This window comes from Artemia franciscana, chromosome 2 (genome assembly GCF_032884065.1).
Source record: "Artemia franciscana chromosome 2, ASM3288406v1, whole genome shotgun sequence".
Classification (NCBI taxonomy): domain Eukaryota; kingdom Metazoa; phylum Arthropoda; class Branchiopoda; order Anostraca; family Artemiidae; genus Artemia; species Artemia franciscana.
In genome coordinates, this window is record NC_088864.1 from 11,727,688 (window position 1) to 11,745,366 (window position 17,679).

Here is a 17,679-nt window from a genome sequence, read left to right on the forward strand (position 1 = left end):
GACTGGAAAGAAGTTTACATGACATAAGTAAATTATTACGAAAGTTAGAACATCAAAACCAAAAGTCTGTGCTTTCAATACTTATTGTAGAATTTTATATTTTTGAAACTTGCTAAAGATCTAAATAATGGCAAACTAAAATTTTCTTTAAGGTAAAATTATTATCAAATTATGTTACTGACAGGTTTCGATTCGGCGCAAGAATTTAAATTTTCAAGGCGAACATAAGTAAACACTTTATACGATTCTGTAAGAACTGTGCAAGGTACGCCAAATACTTAAAAAATAGTGAGCCTAGGGCAAATAATATGAAACAGATAAAAAAAACATTTAAAAAATTACCCTCACAGATGGGAAATACTCCATACTTCTTAGGGAATATTAAGGTATTAGCACTAAGGTACTTGATGGAATCTTAGCTTTATTCAATATTTTTTTTTTTTTTAACTGAAGGTAAGGACTGAAAGTAAATTTTATGACCTAAAGACATTTATCCTGGGGCTGTGGGGGGGGGGTCATGTTATTCCAAAAGGCATAGTTTTTGGACCGTTCAACTATAATGAGCAAAATGGCTGTCTCAAAATTTTGACCAGACGACTTTGGGAAAAAAGGGGCAAGGACCAGGTTGCCCTCCAATTTTTTTGTCACTTTAAAAGTGCACTAGAGTTTTCAATTTCCGTTTGAATGAACCCTCTCATAACGTTCTAGAACCACTGGGTTAATACGATTACCCTTGAAAAAAAAACACACACACGCATCCGTGATCTTTCTTCTGGCAAAAAATACGTAATTCCACAGTTTGTTAGATACGAACTTGAAACCACTACAGTAGGGTTTTCTGTTACGCTGAATCTGATGGTGTGATTTTCATTAAGATTACAATTTTTTAGGGGGTATTTCCCTCTTTTTCGAAAAACAGGCAAATTTCCTCAGACTTGTAGCATTTAATCGGTAAGACTAAACGAAATGAAACTTGTGTATTTTAAATTACAACAATAAGCCAATTTTTTTTATACGTCTATTGATATCAAAATTCCGTTTTTTAGAGTTTCTGTTACTATTGAGATGGGTCGCTCCTTACTTATAGTCCGTTACCACGAACTGTTTGACAAGTTCATCATATCTCCTTAAATAAAGCAGTAAATACTTAGGAATTAATTTAATTAATTAATTAATTAATTAGTTAATTTAAGCTAATTAATTAATTTAAACAAGGAGCTTGCTAAGATGGAGTCTCTAAAGCTCTCAATTGTGCCAACAATTGCCTTTTATTTGATCGTCCTACTATTTTCTCACATTCTGACTCCTTTCAAATAAACTGATATAAATCATAACATTCTACTATTTACATTTTTATGCAATGTTTTCCTAATCCATGTATTTATTTTTTACTTATATATAGCTGAATAGTCTCCCATTTATATCATTATTTCCATGTATACCTTCAGGTGCATGAGATGGAATACCAAGACACAGCAACGTCAATAGTTAACGGGACATTTGTTCTGGACCCAATGTTGAACCGTGACAACCTCTTTGCTTTGTACTTCTATAGTCGTGACAATCCATACGTGAAGAGGCTATGGCTGACCTCTCCAAGTGGGAAAACTTTCGAGGGTAAAAGTGAATACTCCCTTTCTGGTCACTACTTTACACCCCTGCATGGAGTAAACACGGTGAGTATTTTACTTTGGATAATAAATACCTTACTTTAAAATTCCATCAATTTTTCACCTTGTCACAAACAAAGGCCAACAATAACCCTGAAATACTGTCAAAATATCTATGCAAAGAAATTCGCAGGTCGAGAAACTAAAAACCTGGACTGACACAGCGTTTAAGGAGAAATTTAACTTTTTCAAACAACATGTTACATTACACTGCTCATAAGTAACAAAGCTAAAATCTTGATTTCTGATAAATCGTCATGTAAAAAACTATGGGTTTGTCTTGGCCATAAGAATCGCTCAGTAGATAACATATTTTGGGGGTTTAAAAAAAGTAAGAATTAGTCTGGTTGTGGTTGGGCTACTTTTTGGGGGTTAGACCTTCCATAGCTATCAATAAGACCGTGAAAAGTCTTCTAAGATAACCACATTAACAAAAAAAAATCGTTCATTACATAGCTTCTGGCAATCTATGGTAAGCGTAGCCTCAGTTAATCCATGGCCTTTTACTGTTAATCTACTTTATTGCTACACATAAGGCCAGTTTTTATGCCTAAAACAAGTCTTAATTATCTTCTTATGGTACAGTATATTAATTCATAATATTACTTTATAATAAGATATTTCATTAAAGCATAGTTGCCTAATAAACTGTCAACCTTTGGTTTGTATAAGGCCTGGACTATCAAAATAAAAAACTAAAAGTCACCGAAGCTGAATGGACCAAATGAAGTGAAAAAAAAAAACCTTAACTAGGGAAATAAGAAAAAAAACTGTGCTTTAAATTTAAAACAATAAGAGCCGTCAAAGCCCTAAAAGTAGAAAAAAGAAGAAATAACAGTGAAGCAACAAAAGAGAAACCAATATTACTATCTCAAGCATTAGCTTTAACTCTAGCCGTACAATATTCTTTTATGATTATTTCTCAAAGACCTTGTACAACCTGGACCAAAGAACATTCGAAACTAACAAGAATTGAATCTTCGGTGGTTTAACAGGAGAAGATAGAGGTTAAAATACTTAGCACCACAAAATGTAGCACCACAACCAATATGAATTCATGGAATGATGACGGTCTCTTTGTTTGACAAGACTCACTCAAGATTTTGACAAAGATTCACTCGTTCTTTTGATTATATTCCAGATGTCAGTACAGCTTGCTTGAATCATACGAAGTTGAAAAGGCCAAACTCTATTTCACTTTAAAAAAAACCTTCATGCTCTGAGACTAAAGCTTGGACTTGAATGGTCTCGCCTAAGACAGTCAACTACGTTTTTTCTCGGCTTTTTAGGAATTAAATTAAAAAAATAAGCTTTTTCAACTGAAAGTAAGAAGCAACCTTAAATTTAAAACGATCTGAAATTATTACGTATTTGAAGGAGGTTATCCCTCCCCAATACCTCGCTCTTTGCACTAAAATTTTTATTATTTTTAAATAAGGTTTCTGATTATTCCAATTTAAAAAAAACTAAGCGTAAAGAACGAGGTGTTCTGGAGGAGTGAACCCCGATTCGTTTGATATATCTATTGGTATCAAAATTCCAGTTTTTAGAGTTTCAGTTACCATTGAGTCGGCTCACTCTTTACTTATGGTTCGCTACCACAAATTGTTTGAAATCCCTCAGCAAATCCCTGTGACCAGACTAAGCCACAAAGAGTTGGAAAACTAGAGTTGAGTAATTTTGATTGTTTTTATTATTATTTTTATTATTGCAATCTTAATAGTGAATGAAAAATAATATTTTTCCTTCTAAAATTACTTTTCATTTTATATTGAATTTAATTTATAAACTATTGTCTTTTGTTTACTTATTTTAAAATCCACGACTATTGTAATTTCATATGTTCATAAACTCTTTGTTTTCTTTTGGAATTATTAACGTGGTTTTATTAGCTTAAAGTACTTATTTATATGCTTTTAGTGCGTAAATTATAATCTATTCTGTTTGTACTTTTTCTTTCAAAACATGTTGTGGCATAAGGTATATTGTGCCCACACAGAAAAAGACTCATATATATTGCTTGAAGTATGTGTCACTCTACGGTAAGCGAATTTGTGATGAGCCGGCAGCTGTAAATCATTGAAAATATACTAAAAAGATAGATAGATTAATTTTTCAATTAAAAAATATATTTCATTTCCAATTAGATTTGTTTGAGTTTCTCCTCTTCAACTAATATTCTGTGATCAAAACGTCCAAGACTTGTCTTTGGTAACTAATTGATTTTCATCAAAATATATGTTATCCAGCCCGGTCTCTTTCAGCCATTTTATAATCCCCCCCGCCTGTATTGAACTTTAAGGTATATCTTATGAAAGAAACAATTTTATGACAAACCTACAGCTATAACTTGCACAAAAGGAAAAAATCCTTATATCATTAAATTCTTTAATCAGTCAAATAGTTCGTGGCAACGAACCGCAAGTAAGGAGACAGTCGACCCAGGAGACAGTTCTAGCAACAGAAATTCTAAAAAAAATTAAGTTTGACAACAAAATATATATCAAAAGAATAGTCTTTTTTATGCTTATTACAAATATATAGAAAATTTTAAGTTTAATGTTACTTACCAAAAGTTACAAGCCTGAGAAAATTTGGGAATATAAATGAAAACCGCACCATCAGATTTAGCATGTCAGAAAACCCAATCTTAGCTCCCATCTGAAAAATGTGGAATTTTGCACTATATGCCAGAAGAAAGATCGCGAATGTGTGTTCATTGGTTTTTTTTTTCATAAGTGATTGTCTCGAATTAATGGTCCTAGAAGATCGAAAAAGACCTTATTCGAGCAAAAATTAAAAGTTCAAGTACCCTTTAGAAGTGACCAAAAAGATTTGAGAGCAACTAGCCTCTCTCCCACCCCTTTTTCTTCCCCGAAGTCATCTGATCAAGGCTTTGAGCTGACCATTGCTTCTTCAGGATAGTTGAACATCCAATAACTATGCCTTTGTGGATGATATCACCCTCCCCCCACAGCCCCTTTGAAACGGGCTATGAGCTATATAATTTGCAAATTATTTATATATAGTATTTGTTATTGGGAAGCATACAGACTCAGAGATGTTTTAACGTTGCTCCTTATTTTCAGTACAAAATCTTTGTCTTTCTTTTATTTAATCCATTCATAGAGCCAGAATTATTATAATACCTAAGTTTTTTTAAAGAAAGACCTAAACATGCTTAAAAAGATAGTAAATTGTCCCTTTTTTCAACAATTTTCAATAAATTTTCAAAGTATTTTTAATTTAAAACCTTGCATACCTACTTTTTAAAAATTTAATTCGAGAGATATATCTTAGCTATGGATCTCCCCTACAGAAAAATAAAATACTTTTCATCTTTTTTTGATATATTAAAACTGTAAGAGAGCAGAAAAATAACGCACAAAAATTTGCACAGGGAATATAAACCTTAACATAGTTATACTTGGTGGCTATTCTAATCTAAAATGTTTGGTATTCCCTTACAAATAATTCTATGTATAGTACTGGCGCGTCACTTAAAATCATATTAGGTATTAGATTAGGTATTTTCGCGTTGTATTCTGTTTGTGTGCGTGCTTGTAATTTGTACTGTTATTTAATTTCATTGCTTGTTCGTTATTTATTTATACCTTTGTGTGTATATGGCCCATGGGCTTTTGAAATATACTTATCTATCTATCTTTCTATCTATCTATTCCCAAAGAATTTACATAGGCTATTATAAATAAGAGCTAACTCATCTATATGAACAGATATTTACACACTATATCTATGCAATATGTATAGAAAAAATCTAACCAATCTTTTCTCTCAGCCTGGACTTTGGTCATATGCTTTTGAGAGAGAGTCACAAAGTCACCAATCGCACTTTGTTAAGGTTTTTTCAAAGCCCAAGTCTAAAAGCCAAGCAACGGTAACAGGAAGGCTTTTGCTGGACAAGAACATATTTGATTTTTCTGAAGGATCACTTATATTACTTGCTGAGGTAATTTGTTCTTTTTTCATTTATTCATCTATATTTAACATGGTTTCGTTGTAATTTAAAACCCCCAAAGATACACCATACTGGCAATTCAAATGTTTTGAATACAAAATTTATTCAGGCTAAAAAACATATCTCGGTTAAAAAGAGGACTATAGAGAATATAACTTTAACTTTTGTTTGGTATTTTAATTTTAACTATTGATTTGTTTTAAGCGAACAAGGAATCTTACTAATCTAATTAGCTGCAGCTAGACTCTCCTTAAAACTTAAAAATAAATGTCTTTTCTTTTAGTTACCAAGAAATTGTTCAACATTAAATCTAAACTATTTTTTTCTTGTAAATAGTCTTTTGTTCTTTTTATTATAGACGCAAATGGCTGACGTCTTCGCTTGCCGCGTCTACTAAATCTTGAGAGATTATAAGGAATATTGTAATCTCACATAAGCTATTCCATATTTGTCTAATTCGTAAATGCTTTACAAAGTTGAAAAAACTACAAAACACAAGGGTTGAATATTTGACGTTTCTAGAGAGAGGCTCCTTAGATTCCTACTTTCCTAACTAAACCCTTGAAATTGACATATGAACATTTACTTATAGCACACATAATGGCTGTTTTATTTAATAAACATTTTTTTTTGCTATTTTAAATGTCTACATTATAGCTGATATGTTTATGTAGTAGTTATGACTTTATGTTTATGTAATAGCTCAAAGTTTATAGTACATTTTGTAAAACTAAACATTGTAGCAACGAAGTTGAATAAAAGTATGAGCAGCTAATAAGTTTAGGGATACAACTAGTTTGTTTTAGAAAAGCTTTTCTTCTTCCTTTCATCACTGAGGACACTGTTACAAAGCCATGAAATTGTTATCGAAGCTTGAATCTCCATATCAATTCAGCATTTAAAATTTTGACAGTTTGGTTATGATGATTAGTTATGCGTATTTGTACTGGCTGGACTATAGGTCTTAAACTACCGGGGATAGGTAACTCAAATACGCGCACTTCCCACAACCCATCAATAAAATTAAGAATTGTATTTGAGATGATTAGTTTTTAACTGAAAAGAACTGATAAGAAGATTTTAACTGATCTAACTGGTTTAACTGGTTTAACTGATAAGTTGGTTTTTACAGAAGAGGTCGATGGATTTCTGAATATCCAATAATATCCTGATGATCCGAATATCCTGATGATACTTTTTGGAAAGTCAACGGGGTGAAAGGACTTATTGGTAGTTCATAACCCTGTATACAAAATTTTGGAACTGGATGATGACTGATAATTCTAGGCGATGATTTTGATGGTTTCATGATTTTCTTCGTTAGCCTAGTGAAAAATAATAGTTTAAGTTTAAAAGTTATATTTAACATAAGGTAAATCAACTACTTAACATAAATTCCTGTGCGCGAAAGCCACCTAAACTTTTGGGTAGTGCATATGGATATTTACTTTTTACACATATAGTGGCAGTTTAGATAGTTTTCTTTAATTTTTGTCTCTGGAGAACGAAATGTTGGCACTCCCCTTAGTGTGAGTGCAGCTAAGACGAGGGAAAAAGGTATGTTAATAATTTAAATTTAATTTAAGACCAACAACAAATGTATTCTTGCTAATCACACTGTAGTTGTTCGAACGTTGTGAGAAAACTCTCTATGGCAGTTATGTTTCATTGAAAACGTGAATGCAAAATAGATTAAAAAAGCTATTTAAATTTATAGCAAAATATTGAAGGAAATTGGCCTAATCAGATTTGATTGTTGTCAAGTTCGTAATTCAAACAGTGAATAAAATTCAGAAAGAAGAATCATAGCTGATTTCGATTGTAAAGTATCAGTCATCTTCCGGAGAAACTGTCCATAATTTGGTCTTTTATTAAATGCTTGATAGTGGAGAAAATATTTGCCCAATTTTGCTTGTCTTAATCCAGGTGCAAGACAATTAGAAGAAATAGAAGAACAGGCTGAAACAGACCACGCCTCCTTCATCTTCCAAATAAATAGCCGTTCCAATTCTATAACACATTATTGCTTCAATATCCTGATGAATCAGAAAAAAAGAACGTGTTTCGATTTAGTTATATTGGTGATTTTTACCTCGTCAACATTGTTTTCCAAAATGAAGACTCTTTGCTAATACGGAGATTGTTTGCCAATTAAGACGGTTAGCTGCCCAAGTTAAGAAGAGGGTTTAGTAGGACTTTGATGAAGGTGCCATTTTAGATGATTTTCACTTTAATACTAAAGCGAAATCCTTCGCGAAAGACTGCTTGAATTAATTTGATGAATTTCTCCAGACTACCTCCATACTCACACAGTGGCCTTTTCATCTCAAAACTTGTTATATTTCTATGCACGGGTAATTATGTTATTATCAAATGACTGTGTAATGTGTATTTTAAATGCAAAATATGGGAGTAAAATACGTTAGTTATAAATTAGCTTCCGTTTTGATGTTTTTATACTAATATTTTTTAGGTCAAATTTGGCGACTATCCAATCCATGATGCAAGAGTGCGGGTTATTGTGTGGTATAATGGGTCCGAGTCCAAAGAAATATTTCTTATTGACAATGGAAACGGAGGTAACTCTAGTTTTATTTGTATATTTATCTGTTAAGCTGTGGGATAAATTTGTCAGAAAATGGATAATTTTATCAGCACCAATTTATTTTTTGGCTTAAAACGTTATATTTTTTGTTGTCTTGTTTTCTTTTGTGCTCATCAAAAATTTCTACCCCACAAAAATTTTGTAGCCTTTAGGATTTTTGTCAATTACACCCAATAAAGCTGTTGAAGAAAGCCTTGCACATCCTTTAAATTATGGTATCTCTTGCAACCTAATGGATCTCTCGGAAGAAATATTGCGGGATACAAACAACGATGCCAAAGGTTACATGAAAATACGAAAAGTGGAAGATGATGTAAATCGACCTGCTGTATTCACTGGGACAGCAGCCTCGTTTTGAAGATAAGCGACAATGGGATCAATGCCTGCTGCGTAGCCGTGCCGAAGACCACAATAATGACGCACAAACGATTAATACATCCCAAAGGAAAGTCTATGACTGACTCAGATCCCTGTCTGAATCTGCCTTCTAAAACATCCGTCCTATCACATTTTTCAAAAACTCCGTAACGCTTGGAGATACGACTGTTACGAGACTAAATAGGAAGAAGAAGAAAATAGTATGAGCTGTTGCCATTCCGCTTTAAACATCCTCACTACTTCCACCATCTTTACTAATAATAATACCAAAGTAAGTGAAGCTGTCCACCTTGTCAATTTTTTCGTTATCGAACGTCACCTGTTCATCTTCACTTATTCCTACCCTTGGCGACTTAGTCTTTTAAAATTTATTTTCAAACCTATTTTAGCATTCTGAACTCTTATAACCTCTATAAGCTCATTCATTTTGCTCATACTTTTCATCTGGGATGCTTAAATCATCAGCATAATCTAATTCCAGGAGAGTTTTTCCTCCCATTTGATTCCGTGTGCTCATATTGCCTTTCCTGTGCTCCATAAGACAATTTCCATCAACATCATCTATATAAGGAGAGATGGAACACAATTTTGCTTAACTCCTGACTTAATATGAAACCAGCTGCAAGCCTCATTTCTTACCTTAACCACAGCAGTGTTATTCTCGTATTTAGCACTAATCACTCTAATATATTTGTCTGGTATACCACACAAGGGCTTAAAGCTTAACACAAGGCTTAAGGCTTTAAGCTTAACACAAGGGCTTAAGACCTTTTCTAAATCTCTTCTATTAAAAGAGTCGAACACTTGCTCATAATCTACAGAACTGAGGACCAAAGGTGTTGAATAACTCAGGCACGTCTCAATTATTATCTTAAGAGTGAAAATTTGGTCGACATATCCTCTATCCATTCTTAATCCGAACTGTTCTACTCGTGTACCTTTGTCTACAGCATCTCTCAGTCATAAATTATCATACTACTAAGTAATTTGCTACCTACAGAGACCAGGCTAATGCGTCGATAATTACAACACTCACTCTTATCACTTTTCTTATAAATGGTTTAATTAAGGTTTTTCTAAAATAGCTAGGTACTTCCCCCTTTTCAAAAATAATATCCATAATATTCAGTTACTTATTTCTAAACTCAGAGCTACCACATTTAAGTTCAATGGTTCAAGTTCAAGGGGGTTTATTATCAATTTAAAAAATAAGTTACACCTAATAACAAGACTCAGTCCATTTTTGGACACCAGGATCCTTGATCGCTACCTTTTAAACATTAAATAAAAAAAACAAGTTTTTTCAACTGAAAGTAAGGAGTGACATCAAAACTTAAAACGCACAGAAATTACTTCGTATATGAAAGAGGCTGCTTCCTCATCAACGCCCCGCTCTTTACGCTAAAGTTTGACTCTTTCTCTCAATTCTTCTTTCTAAAACAGTAAAAAACTTTAGCGTAAAGAGCGGGGCGTTGATGAGGAAGCAGCCTCTTTCATATACGAAGTAATTTCTGTGCGTTTTAAGTTTTGATGTCACTCCTTACTTTCAGTTGAAAAAACTTGTTTTTTTTATTTAATTTCTGAACGTTTTTGAATCAATGCATGTTTTGATTTTGGCTCTCCGCAGAGGAATGATCAAAACGAAATTTGCATATTTTTTTTTTGGCTCAATGTTTTTCTCATAATTTTGATCGAATGATTTTGAGAAAAAAAGAGCGGGGGACGAAGCCTAGTTGCCCCCCGATTTTTGGTTAATTAAAAAGGCAACTAGAACTTTTAATTTTTTACGAATCTTTTTATTGGTAAAAGATTTACGTAACTTATAAATTAGCTTACGTAAAGAACTTTTGTATTCTCATGTTTTTATTACATATATGAGGGGATTCGCCCCATCGTCAGTACCTCGCTCTTTACACTAAAGCTTAAATTTTATCCCAATTCATTAAGAATGACCCCCTGAATCACAAAAGCCGTAGAATAAGTAGTTGAAATTACCGAAAATACTTTAGCGTAAAGAGCGAGGTATTAGAAGGAGGTGAGCCCCTCATATCATTTCTGTTTGTTTTAAGTTTTATTGCTGTTCCTTACTTCCAGCTGAAAAAGCTTTTTCACTTTTATTTTTTAATTGTTTTTTTTTTTTTAATAATGCTAGTAAATCCTGCTCTCCCTTCATGGAAATTTTCTTCTCCCATTACAAATTCTCGAAGGAAAGTTCCCCCAGCATATCCCCCTCTTCTCAACCCCTCCCCAAAACCAAAAAAATCCTCCTGAAAACGCCTGTATACTTCCCAATAACCATTACTATATGTAAGCACAGGTCAAAGTTTGTAACTTGTTGCCCCTCCCACGGGGACTGTGGGGGAGTAAGTCGTCCCCAAAGACATAGTTATAAGGTTTTTCGACTACGCTGAATAAAATGGCTATCTCAGAATTTTGATCCGTAGACTTTGGGAAAATAATTAGCGTGGGAGGGGGCCTAGGTGCCCTCCAATTTTTTTGGTCACTTAAAAAGGGCACTAGAACTTTTCATTTCCGTTAGAATGAGCCCTCTTGCAACATTCTAGGACAACTGGGTCGATACGATCACCCTTGGGAAAAAAAACAAAAAAAAAAACAAAAAAACAAAAAAACAAATAAACACGCATCCGTGATCTGCCTTCTGGCAAAAAATGCAAAATTCCACATTTTTGTAGATAGGAGCTCGAAAATTCTACAGTAGGGTTCTCTGATACGCTGAATCTGATGGTGTGATTTTCGTTAAGATTCTATGACTTTTAGGGGGCGTTTCCCCCTATTTTCTAAAATAACGCAAATTTTCTCAGGCTCGTAACTTTTGATGGGTAAGACTAAACTTGATGAAACTTATATATTTAAAACCAGCATTAAAATGCGATTCTTTTGATGTAGCTATTGGTATCAAAATTCCATTTTTTAGAGTTTTGGTTACTATTGAGCCGGGTCGCTCCTTACTACAGTTCGTTACCACGAACTGTTTGATAATACGCAGCGTGGTCACTGATCCTACTCTCAGAAACAACCTTACCTTTAAGAAACTCATCTACCACACTATAAGCACCTGGGACCTTATTATTTTTTAATTCGTTAGTAGTGTCACTAATTCTTTCTCACAAAACAAATTTTCCTTCATATCAAAAGTATTACAACATTTTTCAATTTCCTCTATAACTTTTGCTGTAATTAAATAAAAAAAAGTTTTTTTCAACTGAAAGTAAGGAGCAACATTGAAACTTCCCTCCTCCCCACGGATTTTTCCTCTAGACAATTCAGTCTTGGGGAATATTTACCTCGGACAACCTTAACATCACCATGAATAAAATTGAGCCGGCAAAGAGAAAGCAAGAAATAAGAAGAATGTCATATAGGAATTGTGGCAAAATCCCACAGTGTAAAACTTCCCCAGACAAAATTGCTCCCTGGAAACTTCCCTCCCCTTGTAAACTATTCCCGGAGAAAATCCCAGCTTCAGAAAATCCCCCCTCACCCAACCGAAAAATGTATGCATACCTCCCAACAGCAGGTGTCGTTTATAGCGTAAGCAAGGGCAAATTTTGTAACTTAAAGACCTTTCCTTGGGGGCTATGGGGGGGGGGTCACAATATTTTCAAAGGCATAGTTTTTCTGCCTTTCAACGTTGAACAAAATGGCTATATCAAAATTTTGATCTGACGATTTTGAGAAAAAAGGGGCGTGGGAGGGCACCTAGTTGTCCTTCGATTTTTTTGTCACTTAGGAAAGGCACTAGAACTTTTAATTTCCGTTCAAATGAGCCCTTTCTCAACATTCTAGGACAACTGGATCGATACGATCTCCCCTGGGAAAAGGCCTAGTTGTCCTTCGATTTTTTTGTCACTTAGAAAAGGCACTAGAACTTTTAATTTCCATTCAAATGAGCCCTTTCTCAACATTCTAGGACGACTGGATCGATACGATCTCCCCTGGGAAAAAATTCAACAGCGAACAAACAAACATGCATTGTGAGCTTTCTTGAGGCAAAAATACAAAATTCCACATTTTTGAAGATAGGACCTTGAAACCTCCACCGTAAAATTCTCTGATACGTTGAATCTGATGGTGTGATTTTCATTAGTGTTCTATGACTTTCAAGGGGTATTTTCTCCTTTTTTCAAAGATCATGCAGATTTTCTCAGACTTGTAACCATTGATGGATAAACTCAAGCTTAATGAGACTTATATATTTGATATCAGCAGGGAAATTCAATTCTTTTGATATGTCTATTGGTATAAGTTTTTTGTTTTTTAGAGTTTCAGTTACTATTGAGCCGAGTCACTCCTTAATTACAGTTCGTTACCATGGACTGTTTGACTCTATCCTGGTTTAGCACGTTCTCAAAATGTTCTTCTCATCTCTCTTTAACTCTTACCTTATCACTAACTGTGGCCCCGTTCCTATCTTTGGTAGGGACAAGTCCGGATTGACAACTCCCTCTCAAACTATTAACATCACTTTCCCCTTATTGGTCTCATCTCTTAGTTTGACGAGAGAAGGGAACTTTATTTTGTTTAGCTTGTACGATTATTAAACTCAGTTTTGTGTCTAATATGGTCTGATAATTAAAATGACGTTTTTTCTTATATTTCGAGAATGATTACCCTGAGATAAGTTGGAGAAGTTTGTCAGAGTTGATTGCTTCAGCTTGGTTTAAAGATATACCTAGACAGAGGGGGAGTACCAAAGTATTATCTTTTATGCCGATGTATTGCCAGGCAATTCTAGGCTAAAGAGGTTAATCTATAAAAAAGTATATTTTAGGCAAATTCTTAGTTATTGTATTAGGCATGGGCTTCTGTCACTAGTCTCTAGCAGTGTCGCAGAGTAATAAATTTTGAAGTCTGATCCCAGCGTTGCCAATAAGCGGTAATTGTTGTTTGAATTTCAAGCAATTATATAGTTTTCAGACTACATTAAATAAAAAAAAACAAGTTTTTTTCTACTGAAAGTAAGGAAAAACATTAAAGCATAAAATGAATAGAAATTATTAAGTATATGAGGGAATTCCCCCCATTCTTAATACCTCGCTCTTTACGCTAAAGTCAGAATTTTGTCCTTCCAATTCTTTATGACTTACCCCAGAATTACAAAGGCCGTTTAATTAGAATAATAGCTCTTTCGAAAGTACTAAAAAAAAACTTTAGCGTAAAGAGTAAAGTATTGACGAGCAGGTGAACCCCCTCATTTACGTAATAATTTTTTTTCATTTGAATGTTGCTTCTTACTTGAAAAACTTCTCTCTCAGTTGAAAAACTTTTTTTTGTTCAATTTCCCTCGTAACCCCAAAGAGGCGCTAGAGTTTTTAATTTCCTTTCAAATGAGCCCTCTCGCAATATCCTTGGACCACTGGGTACGATCACCCCTTGGGAAAAAAACAAACAAAAAACAGCAGCTAGTAAACACGCATCTGTAATCTTTCTTGTGATATTAAACACAAAATTCCACATTTTTGCTGATAGGAGCGTGAAATCTCTACAATAGAGTTCTCTGATACAATGAATCTGATAGTGTGATTTTCATTAGAATTCTAAGACTTTTAGGGGGTGTTTTCTTTTTTCGAAAAGAAAGTAAATTTTCTCAGGCTTGTAAATTTTGATGGGTCAAACTAAACTTGATGAAACTTATATTTGAAATCAGCATACGAATCCGATTCTTTTGATGTATCTGTTGGGATCAAAGTTCCGTCTTTTAGAGTTTCAGTTACTATTGAGCTGGGTCGCTCTTTACTTACAGTTCGTCACCACAACTGTTTGAAAAGAGAAATGAACGTAATTAAATTTTCGTCCCGGAGGTTTCACAAAATTGTTTCATCTTTAATTGAAAATCAAGATTGTTTCCATTTATACTATTTTACATAAAGATAGGTACCGGCTATCTTACTTAAAAAATAACTTTGTGACAAGGTAGTTTGCATTTTCTATATTTTATAGATCCTGATATAACAAATGGGGATGGAATATATTCAAGATATTTTATACCTCCACTGGAAACCAAGACAGACTATTCATTCACATTGGTTGTTGATCATAATGATGGAAGAGCTTATACGTACAGGGAAGGAGGAGACGGAGAAGGAGATGGCAAGTTTTATTGATTTTTTACCGTATAATATTTTGTTCCCTGCAGGTACATACGAGCGAGAAAGTCTCATAGCAAGTGCCCTTGTTCCTCGCCCCGATATTTTTTTGTTTTGCTTATTGGCCTGTACTATTTGTATTCTTCATGTAACTAAGCGTACGATTACATGAAGTTAATGTTTTTCTGTACCCTTTGAGTGTGTATGTTAAATATTTGGAAATTAAAGCGATAAAAAACGGGGATAATTTAAATAAAACAATACAAAAGAACAATACCAAAACTTTAGATAATAAAAATCTGAATATTTTGATTCCACGTCGTAGAGTCTTTGTCAACAGTAAGACAAAAAAATTAACTTCAATCATACAAAAAAAAGACAAAACAACACACAAGAGAAAAAAATAACAAACAAATAAAACTCACATCTTAATAGCTTCCAAAATACTGCAAAAGTGTAGTTGTCTGAATAGTCACAGAACAGATAAACAAATGTCTTTAGTATACACAGTATTTCCCCTTTATAAATTAGATTGGCAAATAAGATGTAACAAAAATAAAATACTATATTTATTTGAAAGGATTTACAGGAAAACAGGTCACCACCCCTGATTAAATTTACGGATTAAAATTATTTGAACTATGTAGGAAATAAGTGTTTCTATGAGATCTCTTTTTCCTAAGACAACAGCTATACCCGTATGAGGTTTACAAAGTGTGGGTGAACATACGTGCAGGCCATGCAGCTGGGACAATAGAACTTTTTTCCTTCAAGACTTAATAGGTGTTGTATATCGGAAAAGTGTTAATGTATGTTTATGTTTCTTATGCACGTGTTTAATTAATGAAACTTCAATGAGTTGAAAGAGAAATAAAACACGAAATCTGTTTCCTTCCAATTTTCTAAAGAATTTGACAAGTTTGATTGCTCTTATTTTTGCTCTCATCTAAGTAGAAATACAAAGCTTAGGGGGCGTCAATTCTCAAAAATACAGAGGTGGTAAATGTATCGTGTTTTTTATTTTTATTTTATTGAAAATTCATAGGTTTTTCAAAACTTCGGAGGATAAACCAAACCTGAGGGAGGAGGAGATGGTTCCTTCCCCTCCCCCCACTCCTATTGAGGTACCTGCTGAAGTTTCTATTGACAGTTACTTTAAAAAGCTATGCCCTTCACGCAAAAGCTTACCAAGGCTCTGGGAAAAGAAATTTAATTGCAAACAAGAAAACCGGAATTAAAATTCTTTCAAAACCTATATTAAACTTTGCAGCCTGCAAGATGTTCCTAGGACCCCAAAAATGGTAATTGACAATCAAATACTTGTTAGGAAGTAATAAGCATTGTAAGAATTGCTCTAACTTCATTTTCTTTTTTCTCAAAAATAGTTTTTATGAATAATAACCTTTTACTCTGACTCTTTAAAGACCATGTAAGGATTATTTGGATTGCAAAAGAGTGAGATGATGGAAGCTGGAAAGTCGTATTTTGTCTTTTTTGGTTTGCGTTTCTAGTCCCAAGTTTAAAGACTCTTGGTTAAACAAATGGCTAAATTTATACATTTTTTGTTGCAGGTCCTTGTTGTGGTAGCCAAATTCCTATATATAGGGAAGACAGGGATTATTTGCCGAGTTTTCAAAGGATATCCCCGCCTCAATCACTAAGGGTTGTAAATGCTCCAATATTGTCGCAAATTCCTCCAAACAGAATTTCCGATCTAAGGGCTAGAATAGAAGAGCCTAAAGCAGTTGTAGAGATTCAGTGGACAGCTCCTGGTGCAGATTTCGACAGTGGATTAGGTAATTATTTTCAGGCCTGCCTCTCCTATCTAACATTTTTCTATAACTACTATGGTATTTTCACCTGTGTTTTTTCACCCATATTATTCCGAGGATTGGTGTGCTGGATTTAGGATCCTCTATCCGAGAGGGCGAGAGTTCGAATCCTAGTATACCCAATTATTTGGTTTGGGACGGGGGTCATTGGTGTGACTCTGTAAGCTCAGCCAAAGTCGACCAAGCTTTAAAATGGGCACCTGAAGGAATCTGGGAAAGGTAAACAGGAAGGGTGTGCGAAAGCCCAGGATGGCTGGCTCCATCTCCTCATTGCACCTCCTGGCTGAAGGGCCTTGAGACAGAGATCGGCAACGCTGGTTCAGATTTTCGGGTCCCGCATTTTTACCTTTTTTTACTCCGAGGTTGTGTCAACGAGGTGTAGAAACATAGCACCAGCTCATCATTCATTTGATATGAAGGAAGTCGGGAGGGAACTCTCAATTCTATGTATTTTCTTTTGAAGAATGATCCGATCTCATGTGATTATCTATACTCAATCTGAATCTCAATTCATAATTTCTCTCGGATGCTTATTTTATGCTGTTATGCCTATTTAATTCACTTGAAAACAAGACCTGGCATTTAATGGTCTAAAAGATTCAACACTGTCTCTTTAAATATATTCTTGCCACCTTGTTTAAATTTTTAGACATTGAAAACTTGTAAAGTTTCCAATCTTAAAAATAAACTATTATTTTTTTTTCTCTTCATTATGGAGGAAAAGCAAAGAAAATTGTTATGACATTTTAAATTTTTTCAGGAGCAAGGATTTAATAAAAAATTACTGACATTTTATATTAAATTTATATGTACGGGGGGATGTCAGAAGAGGTGGAGCTCAGAGGAGGGTGGGGAGAGTGAAAGAGAAAAAAGGCTAGGTTACATTGAAGATCATATCAATACTTACATTTCCTAAACTATTTTTTTGGGGGGGGGGGAATTCTTGTTTAAGATATAGCAGTTGAATTCTTGAATACAATCCATTAATACATATTTAAGATAAAACTTACAATTGTGTGACTTACTTACGAAATTTAATGAGCCAGGATTGGCTGTCCATCCATCGGTACTTGAAATAACTATAGAGATGTTAAAAACACATTTGCCA

General features: G+C 34.1%; 1 protein-coding gene across 2 annotated transcripts in view; it reads left to right on the forward strand.

Moving 5' to 3' along the window:
* Positions 1–17,679, forward strand: part of LOC136037267 (calcium-activated chloride channel regulator 2-like) — a 113,528-nt gene that overhangs the window by 93,576 nt on the left and 2,273 nt on the right. For both annotated transcript variants that reach the window (XM_065719905.1, XM_065719911.1), the window contains exons 8-12: positions 1,449–1,676; positions 5,470–5,640; positions 8,123–8,228; positions 14,594–14,743; positions 16,311–16,535. In XM_065719905.1, the coding sequence (XP_065575977.1) occupies positions 1,449–1,676; positions 5,470–5,640; positions 8,123–8,228; positions 14,594–14,743; positions 16,311–16,535 (880 nt within the window). The remainder of the gene's footprint in view (positions 1–1,448; positions 1,677–5,469; positions 5,641–8,122; positions 8,229–14,593; positions 14,744–16,310; positions 16,536–17,679) is intronic.